General features: G+C 36.6%; 1 protein-coding gene across 1 annotated transcript; it reads right to left on the bottom strand.

The window, feature by feature from the left end:
* Positions 1-5077: 5077 nt before the first annotated feature.
* Positions 5078-10798, bottom strand: LOC109211053 (small nuclear ribonucleoprotein Sm D2-like). Its single transcript, XM_019374554.1, has 6 exons — positions 10628-10798; positions 8473-8497; positions 6757-6831; positions 6382-6486; positions 6143-6261; positions 5078-5309 (listed from the first exon to the last, which is right to left on the bottom strand). Exons 2-5 carry the CDS (start codon positions 8488-8490, stop codon positions 6145-6147), a joined length of 315 nt encoding a protein of 104 aa, XP_019230099.1. The 5' UTR covers positions 8491-8497; positions 10628-10798; the 3' UTR covers positions 5078-5309; positions 6143-6144.
* Positions 10799-11904: the final 1106 nt, after the last annotated feature.

Here is an 11904-nt window from a genome sequence, read left to right as displayed (position 1 = left end):
TATTTATACAAGACGTTATGGGTGTTTAAACAGAAGGTGTCCGACAAGGGAAAATTTTAATAGGATGTACAACTTGTATAGCACAAGTGCAAGGTACAACTCGACGAAGCACGGGCAGATTCTTTAAACACGGATTTGGCTTATTTCTTTCGTTTCTTTCATTTGGCTTGGATGATTTTGGAGAGAATTTCAAGGGGGATTTCATCAAGCATCAAAGATTCGACGCGCGTGGAGGCCGGTTTGAGGGGCAAAGGCGTCGCGAGCTAGGGATTTCGCCGGTTCGAGGTGAGTAATACTTGTAAATGATATCCTGAGGGTTTGAAACCCCGAGTTTGCACATCATAGTATTGTATTGAGGTGACTTTCATGCCGGATAGTGAGCATGGGGTAGAGCACCGTTGGGGATTGTGACTTGGTCCGTCCCGATTGATGAAATTACTACGTATTTGACTGAAACTACTTGTTATCATCATGATTTGGGCTGATTGCCATGTTTTGGGCTTCGTGCCGATTATTTGAATCCTTCAGGGATTGATATCACTGATTTTGCATTACTTTGCATGTTATTTGACCTCGGTCCAGGGTTTTAATACTGTTTTGCAAATTCAGCCATTTTTCATGATTTGAAAACTTAAATGATATGTTACTGACGTTTTGAGCTGAGAACTGCTATTTTATTATTGCCCAAGGGGCTTATGTGCATTTCTGGACTGAGCATGGATCGGGCTGCGCGCCACAGCAGTGTTATAGTAATTTCTGGATATATGGATGGCTCGGGCTGCACGCCGCAGCGGTGTTATATTGATATTGCGCTTGGGCTGTAGGAGCCCCTCCGGAGTCTGAACCCCCACAGTGAGCGCGGGTACCCAAATGGATCGGGCTGCATGCCGCAGCGGTCATATGCATTGCATTGCATTCATGCATTGGTTCCTGTTTGTAATACGTGTCATGACATTCAGCACTCTCATTTCATTGGCATTCATGCTACTTCTTGCACTGTTTACCAGACGCCCTGGTGTTAATTGTTAGTGGAGTGCTGTGCCCGAGGGGCTGACTTATGTGCTGACTTGCACTATCTGATTACGCATTCATTTGCTTAACTGTTGGAAAGGATATTTTCAAAAGAAGTTTTAACTGAGTCCAAATATTTTCTAAAGGATTTTCACGGTTTTACTGTTTTCTCAAAGATTTGCACTGTCTTATATAGCATGATGGAGTGCTTTTACGTGATTTCTTACCGCTCAGTTATTATTTACTTTTATTGCTCACTGAGTTGGAGTACTCACTTTAGTCCCTGCACCTCGCGTGCAGTTGCAGGTATTGTTCACCCGGTAGCGGGTTATTATGTGATTGAAGGTATTACTATTGTAGCTGAGTAAGGTGACCGCCAGCGTTCGCGGCGGCGGACGTTGTCTTTAGCATTCCAGAATTTATTTTTGTATAATATTGGCCCTGTAGTTGTGTTCAGGTTTCTTTAGATGCTCGTGACTTGTGACACCCCGGTCGTGTTGTGTTGGGTTGTAAATACTGGTTATTATTGTCGTTAAGCTGTATTTATCTATTCATTTATGTTTAAAAATTGTTAAAGAGACGATTTGGGTTAGTTGGCTGGCCTTGTCTTCACGAGAGACGTCATCACGACCGGGTTTGGAAATTGGGTCGTGACAGTATCTAAGGATAAATGTGTACATTATGGACTAAAATCAAGACTTATGCCTCAAGAAATAGTTAGTAGGTGGAATTATGCTTATTGTCTTAAGATGTTGTTATAAATATAGAATGCCCATAACTGAAGTTGTTAATTCTCATTGTACCAATCCTAACCGTTTGTTAATATCTAGTACTTGGGATGTCATTGAAGATGTTATAAAAAATTTACAAAAACTTTATGTAGCTGTTTTCTGGAGCTTATTATCCTACTATTGCAAATGGTTTAGCATATATAGCTGAAATTTCTCTTTTACTCCATAATTTCAAGAAGAAAGAAGGATATAGTTCTATGTTGAATCTATGCTAGATAAATTTAAGAAATATTTCTATCATATTCGCCTATTTAGCTAATTTGTGCTATTTAAAACTATTCTATCAAAATGGCTACTTGTCGCTAATTAATCATTGCTTTATATGTTTATATGGATATTGGACCAACTGAAACCCCTGATATTGAAACTTGCATTTCTGATTTACACAAACATTTACAAGATTTATATAATCAGTATGATAACATTGTTGATACTTCTTTTGCTGTAGATGCAAAGATTTCAAGTTCAATTTCTGCATCTACATTCGGTGTTATGGAGGATAATGATCGTATTGAAGATTATTTAATTTGGTCTACACTAGGAGAGCATCAACAAACCAGTAGCAACAATATTGATGAACTCCAATTATGCTGGTAAAAGGCAACAGAGCCCCGCACAAAGGAATTTCTACAGCTGGCTTGGTGGAGGACCAACTCAAATCAATTTCCTGTTCTTTTGGCCATGGCTCGAGACGTGCGAAATGTGTCGAGTTCAACTGTTGTATCTGAGAGCGCACTTAGCCAAGCAAGGCAGCAGCTAGGAGATACCCGTCATTTATTCGGTAGCAACAATTTGGAAATTCTTGTTTGCTTCAGAGATTGGATAAGATCAGAACGGATCAAAGGCATGAAGAGGCAGATGAAACGGAGGACCAAGAAATTGGAGATATGGTTTATGGTTCCGATTCAGGCAATGCCGGAATTCAAGAACCTCATGTTGATATGGATGAACTTACAAAAATGATGCAAAGCATGTGATGTACTCTTTCTTATTTTTTATAATTGTTGTAAACTTTTAATTTGCAAGTTCAAAAATAAAAAAAAATAAAAATAGAACTTGCAAATTAATTTGAATTATTATTTATTATTCAATGATAATATGAAACGAAAGCCTTTGAAGTTTGATCCTTACATATGGATCTTATTAAAAAAAATTATGTAGCCACTTAATTTCAATTTTAAAATTTCAAATTTCAAATTTCAAATTTCAAATTTAAAACTTTAAACTTTAAAGTTTAAAAGTTTAATTTTATGCCTTAAAATATTTATTTTATTATTTAAAAGTTTGCAAACACTTAAGTATCAATTACATTGAATAAGGAAACATAATACACTAACAAAGAAAAAAATTAACCCAGCCTGGTCCAGACCCGATAAGCCCGAAACCAGACGGCCAAATTTAATCCGGAAAATCCCAGCCCACTATCAGCCTGGTACCCCAGCCCGCCCCACTAACCGGACGGGCTGTTTTTCTCCATGTCCAGCCGGACAAGCTCGTCCGGTTAATACCTATAATTAATACTAATAAGTAGTAGCCCTATTATATTCCGTAGCGATGCCACTTAGGACATGTTGGTTCCCAAGTTCAGCCAATTAGTATATATATTATCCGAAATTAACCTAACACAATATGTAATACCTTTGTCTTCTAGAAATCGGGCTTTCACAAAATGGAGTGGAACTGCAAACGCTAGAGCTTGATTTAGATCGGACTGCTTAGTGCCTCAAAAGCTTCCTTTGCGAAAACATGGAACACTTGGTTTGCTTGCTTAAAACGATGCCTGAGCAGCACCTTTCTCCGGCTGGAGCGTCAGTCACCTGCATTCGCATATAATGATGTTGTACATTTGGATAATCATATTCAAAATATTGAAGCACGTCCGTTGAATCAGTTTCTATTTCCAAAGGCCATAGTTGAAAGACACATGCATGTTGAAGATCTCATTGTAAAGCTAAATTTCTGCCTGGATAGGAGTAGCAGCATGTTTATCATTGAAGCCAACCATCCAGTCTCCTTAGCTGCTACGGATGACTCCACCAAGTCCGCATCACAGTTTACTCGCTTTAAGAGCCCCATCTGTATTAAGCTTGTAACATCTAGTAGGTGGTTTAAGCCATTTTACTTTGATGGAGTTTTTCATGTTTCCGTTAGGCTCCCTATCTGTGAAAATTTTGAATTACACGGCATGTTGAGAGATATTCCTAGAGAGAGAGATGATATTAATATTATTTTGATCATTAGCATTTCTATTGATCCATATGCTCCATAAAAAATTAAAAAATAAAAATAAAAAGATCCTCCCGTATGAGATAATTATTGTCAAGAGTGACACTGAGAACTTTTATTCAATTGTTAGGATCAGAAGTAATGAGATAGACAGAGGCCAGTTTTTCCTAGAAATAGGCCAGGTGATGAATATATGGGTGATGGTTTCATCCTCATTTTTGCACACAAAACAAGTTGGATCCATTTATATTCATGCGAATATGACTTGAACATGGTTTACAAGGAAATCTATTATGGAAGCGTTTTCATAAGAAAAAATTTATTTTGGTATGTGGAGTCGTCAGATCCAAGTGAACTCCTAATCATTACCTTCAAACTCATCAATGAGAGTGTAACAAGAACTTGTACTAAACCTATCGCTGCCTGCTATGAGGGACCATAAGGCAGTGTCCAATTTATTAATGCTTAAAATTATTTATAATGCGAATGTTATCAGTAATATGGTTAGAAGATACTGTCAGGGCGGGGCCGTTTGGTTTATTATATGGTTATGCAAGAATTGTTTTATGCTGTGATAACAATTAAAAAATTGTTATACAATGAACAACAATACAAAATTGTTAGGCAATAAGTAATAATACATGAATTATCACGTATAGACTATCTAATCTAAGATTTTTAGTTGGGATGCACTTATTCATGCACTACTTACACACGCAATTATCCAACTTTTTAACAGTTATGTCATAATACACAAATTAATCAACTTCTGTAAAGTCTTCTATGTTCAATCTACAGAGATTATGTTAGTTAATACAAAAAAATTTATTGAATGTTATGCATAAATTGAAACCACCACTGCACTCTCTTGCAGCCATGAATAGGACGCAGTTTAACGGGTATGGGTGAAAAATTACGCTTCATTTATCATATTCACTCATTTGGTTAACTTTACCTCCATTTCAAACTCGCCTATTTCATGTACCAAAACTCAATCATTGTTAAGTATACTAATTACTAGCCCATTCAATGAGCACTGTATCTGGATATGAAAGGTAAGGCACCCTACACATTAGCTGATCATAACACATACCACAAGAAAACCACTTTAAAATCCATTGTTTACAAGGTCCCTGAAATAGATAACAGCAGAACAGCAAAATCATATTTCAAGTCTTACAGCACCCTCTCCATGTTCTACCAATACGAAAAGTTATACAAGCTCGTCCAACTCCTAGCTGCTTCACAAGTTCTGCTCCAAATCACTCAGACCCGGTTCACCTACATTGCACAAGTGTAATAATTAGCATTACAAAGAAATGAGGGAAATCGGATCATGAAAAATAAAAGGATGTAGGAGCGCCGATGCACCCAATCTTGGGTCATCTGGAAAATAAATCATGCACGTGTTTAGCACTCAACACGTATTTCAAGTAGAAAAGCACAAAAATAAAGAGGAAATAATTCATTTTTGTATGCACAAAGAAATAGGCTTCATAGAAATGTAAGGAAAACAGTATATGTATTCTCTAATTCCTTATTCTGCACTACCATGGGTATTTTGTGCATAAGGCAAGCTCTTTTAGTAATACACCAAATATCCATGCCACTTTCCTGTCTGCATTTCATTTGCCGAACTTGGACACTACAACATGCAGATTTTCATCCCATTGAGCCTCCTATCATTTGTATCCACCATTACACAAATGATTGCTCATGTTTATAAGACCATTATCTCATTAACCATTTTCCATGTTCACCAAATACCAAAATCTTTTTTCTGTCTCCATATTCCTAGCTTGGAAAAAAGAAACATGAAGTTTCTCTTGTTGTCATTTCGTATCATTGATCTTCCAATCATGGTATTACCCCCAGGTGACAGCTCACTCAGCATTTCAATTTTTAAAATGACATTTAAATGCTAGTATTAATAATTTCTGAAGTTCCAAATTTCATTTTAAATTGTTTGATAAATTTCACAATAATGAATTCAAAAACTTAGAAGGTAATTGCAATTCAACTAAGGACTGATGAAATGAAGAACCAGCTCCCAATTCAACTCAAATTACTCCAATCACCATCAAAACATAGCAACGTCAAAGATCCAGCAATACCTCTACTTGGGATTTCGGAGGACAATGATCACAGAATCTCCCCGAAGGAACATCTTGCTAATGAACCTATCTTTGTTAACAGGTTGAGCCTTCTTTTTTCCTTTTCCAGTCTTGGGAACCTGACGAATAAACATACACAACTTGGATAAGTGGAGCTCTTTGCGCAAGTTACAAATCCAAGATCCAAGATGCATTGTCCAAAACAAATTTACTAAGAAAACCCAGAAAAAAGAACGAACCTCAGTCCACATTTCCCTAACATTTTCAAGCACCATGTTGCAGTGACGATCGAACGCCCTCACACGGCCGAGAAGTTTCCTGTTGTTCCTACAGTTGATGAGCACCTACAAAGCAGAAAACAGCAAGAACAACATCTGTAAGATAACTGTAAAATTGAAGCTTTCACATACAAAACTCAAGCTTGCATTTAGTTCTAGAGTATTGAAATTTAAATCTATGACATTTAAGAAAGTACACCGGCATGACTTAGAAAGCAAATGGACAGCATAAACAAGATCCTAGATCAGATTTAGTCAATTTTTATATAAGTAACATTACTACATAAGCATGACATAAACAAAGACATCAGTAAAGACGGTAGAGTCTATTAATACCTGAGTGTTATTCTTAACACTCATCATCAGGACAGAAAGTGGGCCAGTATTGAACTCCTCTTCCTCATTTTTCACCTGCGAAAAGAAGGAAAAAGCTCCATTAGCAAACACAAGGGTCAGATTCACTGGGAACTGACGAGGTCCATCCCTCTACAAACCAAAATAGCAGGGCATACACTCACTATGTACTTCAGCTGGATAATGTACCAATTAAAAAAGCTAAATACTTTGACATCCGGAAGGCAAACAAGAACGCCAGATTCTTATGGAAAATGAATAATAAGATCACATGTATGGATGAACAAACCAAGACAAAAAGAAATGAGAATAGGATGTCTGTTAAAGGAGAACAACAAAATTTAGACCAAGTTTCCAGGAAATCCAATATTGCAACACAAGAAAAGACTAACAACCTAAGTTGCTCGGACACAGGTGCAAGTGTCCGAAAGGAGTGCGGATCTAGCATCCTTCGAGATGTAAATTCTAAGATTCAGGGATACGCATCCTAGAACGGACATGGGCGGTGAACCGGCTAAAAATAATTCATAAATTTAAAAATATCTCTAAATTATGAGAATTTTTGTGGAATACTTACGTATAAGTTGTAATTGTGAATTATTTTTATTCTCAAGTTGTAGATAAGTAAAAGATTGATTTCCTAAATAAGGTATGCTATTTGCTTCAAATTTACCCTAGTTTTGTTTTTGATTTTGAGAATCAAATTGTATCGCGTCTCGAATTTTTTCGTCCGTTGGTCAAAGTACCCAAAATTGTTTGACCAAATCCAATAAGAATCTCATAACCACACGCATACTAGTGTCATGTCGACACAGGTGCGCACCTAAACTGCCGTGTCAGAGCAACTTAGCTAACAACACTTGCATGGAGGTGAGTGCAACCTAGGGTCAGAACACAAACTCTTCTAGTTCAACTGCTTCAACCAATATTTAATGCAACTGATGCTGTAGAAAGGCACTCAAGTTTAACTGCTATAACCATTTTCCCAGGTGTTGCACCACATTACATAGCCACCTATACAGGGTCTTCAAATAATTTTTGGTAGCTATATTGTTATTTGAAGCAAAGCACCCAAGTGGTCTAATGGTCAATAAAGTGGAAAAATCTCACAGAGCAGTTTTCAAATACCAATACCAACGGGGACAAAAATATTAGGCGATTATTTCCATCTGCCAAAGCCTTGGTGACTCTATAACCATGCTAGCGTGAGATAGCATGTACCTTGTGGAATAGTATAGTTGTCCGCAAGTTGGCCCGAAAACCACCTTTAATACAAAAAGAAGTTACACTGTTATTTAAAGTTCTAATTGTTTTTGTCATTTGTTTTACAAGTGGTGAACTCAAATGATTTAACCAAAGACATGCTGATAGCCAATGTGACACATTGAAAAAAAACCTGTTGATCATGACTTCAAACAATTTCTTGTTCTTACTGAAAAGGAGAGGTGTAAACCCTATCTCTTTCCAAGAAAATACTAGATGTAACACGTACGGGAAGGGTGATGGCTACCAAGTACAAACAAACAAAAATCTAACATGGAACTACGGTGAAAAAAAGAGAGAAAAGAACAAGAATTAAGCAGTAGACAGAACCTAAATATAAATAGTTCACAACACAGCCATAAGCCAAGGGAAAAATAGAAAATCAATAATGAAAGCTATTTATAGGTAAAACACTTGCAAAGTAAGCTGACTTACAGGGGCATCCTCTTCCATTGGCCGACTGCAAAAGAGCAAAAGAAAAAAGGAAAAGACAAGGAAAATGAATTAGGAACCTTCACTTTGTTAATGTTTGATTAACACAAGAATCAGCAAGAATATAGAAACATCAGAATTCATCAACAAAAAATGAGAACGTTTTTATTTTCTTTTCTAATTTCTACTATTATATAAATCCAACAGCCTGCTTAGCCTTTTATTCTAACCAAAAAAGGATTCTACTACTGATTTGCATGAGATAACATATGTTTAAGCTTGATAAATTGCAGAGTGCACAAAAGGAATTAACTATTAAGAGCAGTAATAATAAAGAGCTAGAGAAGCAACCATCCCTATTTACAAAGGCAAGAGATCATGCAACACGAAATCCAATAAACACAGTAAAAGGAAGTTCTTTTTTATTAAGAAAAGGAAAGTCTACTTTTACTGTACCCAAAGGTGTGGCCTAGAGGTAAATGAAGTGGGAGGACAACAATTAGATCTCAGGTTCAAACCCTAGAAGAGGCAAAAAATACTAGGTGATTTCTTCCTTGGTCTAAGCTTTGGTGGGCAGAGTTACCCGCTGGTGGAGGTACCAAGTGTAATCAAGGTGCGTGCAAGCTGGCCAGGAGAAAGCAGTCATCAAAACAAAAGAAAAAGGAACTCTCCAAACAAAGAACACAGCAAAAACAAGAACAATGCCTTAGTACCAAACTAGCTAAGGTCGGGGATATGAATCTTCTATATCTATGTACTCTATTAAAACCCACTGCGATTTAATAGTAGTAGAGTAATTTGTCATTGAAGCAAAACTAAACACTCAATTGTTCAAAATTAACCATAAGAAATAGATAAAATTCTTCAATTTCCACGTCAGAAAAATTGTGTTACCTAGGAAACCATATAATACTAGAAACCAAAGTGATCTAACTTATTAATCTGCTAAAGACTGTTAATGGATGACAAAAAAAAAAAAACTAAAGCTATCAGAGTTTTACGTTTTCAAGGAAACCAGATCATCGAACTCAAGCTAATCCGTAAATATTGCAAGCAGAGAAGATGGAAACTTTAAAAAGAACAAAGGCGAAGCGTAAAGAGGAAGTAGAACTTACCTCATCTTCGATCAAACTGAAGAAATTCAAGAGCAAATAGGAACCAAAGAGGGGAGAGATTAGTGACTGAAAAGAAAAGGCTAGGGTTTAAAGAGGAGACAGCGGAAAATAGTCGAAACACTTGACCGCCAACTAAGGTTCAAGCGGGACAATGGGCTGGGAGAGACTTATAAACGGATTATAGCCCAAGTGAGGAGGCCCAAGCTTGGACAAGATAAGAGATGAACATGGTAAAATGGTACTTTTTAGGGGTGGGCGTCGGTCGTTTCGGTCGGTTATTATGAAAGTACGGTTCGGTTTATCGGTTTTCGGTTTTGTAATATTAATAACCAAATCAAACCAAAGTATTTACGGTTCGGTGCGATTTTTTCAAAGTTCGGTTTGGTTATTTCCGGTTTAATTTTTCGGTTTTAAACGGTTCAAGAAAATTTTATGCTTCTCTGGCAAAAGGAAATAGATTGTCATAATGAATGAATTGAAAAGAAGATATTGGTCCAACAGCCATTGCACATAACAGAGACGAAACTAGTGTAACATTTAGTGCAATGGCTGGAAATGCTGTTGGACCAATGACTGGAAATAAATTGCATTCATTATGACAATCTATTATTGCAATAAGCAAGGCTGGAAAATGGAAATGCTGCAAAGTCATCAAAAGAAACTAGTGTAACATTCTGGTGATCACTAAAGAGGAGGATATTTGAAACTACACTATAAATGAAACCAAGAATAGAGAACAAGCAAAAGAATTAACACAGCAGCACAGTTAACAATTAGAAAACGGAAATCTAGCAGTTTCACGTCCAAACAGATCGCAGCAGCTATCTAAGTAGCAAAATACCGCACAGTTCAGCAGTGGCAAACTAGTCCAGAACAGTTTAACACAGTGGCAAATCTAGCAGCTACCAAAGTCCAAAACAAGTCTAGAAATACCATCACCAAGCAACAAAACAGTGGCAAAATCGAATGAGCTGAGGAACAGAGGAAGAAAACTGAAAAGGAACTCAACTCAGAAGTCAGAACTCAGAAGAAGTCGCACTAACCTGACGAAGAAGGATGAGCGACGAGCTGAGGAAGAAGGCGTCACAGTCGAGTTGAGGAAGAAGGCGTCAGTGCAGTGTAGCACAGAGGAAGTGAGGAACCCTAAATCTAATTTTTGATTTAGGTTTGGGTTTGGCCGTTTGGGAAATGGGAACTTGGGAAGTAAGTGACTAAAGTAACGTATCAGTAGACACTAGACAGTAAGTTTGAGTAATTAGATTTGGGTAAACTGGGTGGGGTGGGCTTCAAAGTTCAAATGGGTATTGGACTATTGGGCATTTGGGCTTCAGCCTAAGATGGGTAATAAGTTTTGAACTAATACCCAAAATTTCGGTTTTTAGGTTTAACCGATAACCGAAACACCAAAATCGTAATCCGCACCAAAAAACCGAAAATTAATAATTTTAAAACCGTGCAGCGATCGAAAAACCGATTAAATCGAAATCGAAAAACCCAAATTCACGGTTCGACCAGTTTTTTCGGTACGGCCGCTATTATGTCCACCCCTACTTTTAACCCATTCAGTTGCTGAAGATAGAGATCAGGCTTTCTAAATGAGATTGAGTTCCACGAATATGCGGTAGGGATGTAAATGGTTCGGTTTGGGTCGGTTTTTCTCTAAAAAGAAACCAACCCAAGTAAGTCGATTTTTCAAATATTGGAATCAAACCAAACCAATTAAGTCGATTTTTATATCGATTCGATTTTTGTCGGGTTTTGTTGGGTTTTCTGTTTTTTATCAGTTTTTTTCTTAAATGTGATATACACTGCCAAACGCATATTCCGGCGACTACATTTTCAACGTAACGCTATCAAATCAATTGCTCTTTGAGAAATCTATCATTTACCAAGATATATTGATGATAATTGAATCAAATAGTGATGAATAATTTAAGTACTCAATTAAAAATCGATTATTTTTAACAAAAAAAAAAAATTTTGTACTTAGCAAAAGAAAACTACCAATCAAACTAGAATGTAAAGGCAAAGAATTAGATTATTATAATAGCAAAGAACTAGACTAAAAATACGAATGACTAATATGTACCATAAAATTTTAGAAACTTTATATAAAAATATACATATAAATACATACATATACACACACACACACACACACATATATAAATACATACACACACACACACACACACACACACACATATATATATATAGGTGTAATAATAAATTTAAATAGCTATTTTCATAGTCGGTTTGGTTCGATTTTTTTTGGTTATTTTTGATTAAAACTAAATCAAACCAAATTTGATCGGTTTTT

Source organism: Nicotiana attenuata, unplaced genomic scaffold (assembly GCF_001879085.1).
Source record: "Nicotiana attenuata strain UT unplaced genomic scaffold, NIATTr2, whole genome shotgun sequence".
In the NCBI taxonomy this organism is placed as follows: Eukaryota; Viridiplantae; Streptophyta; class Magnoliopsida; order Solanales; family Solanaceae; genus Nicotiana; species Nicotiana attenuata.
This window is presented reverse-complemented; position numbering and strand designations above follow the sequence as displayed.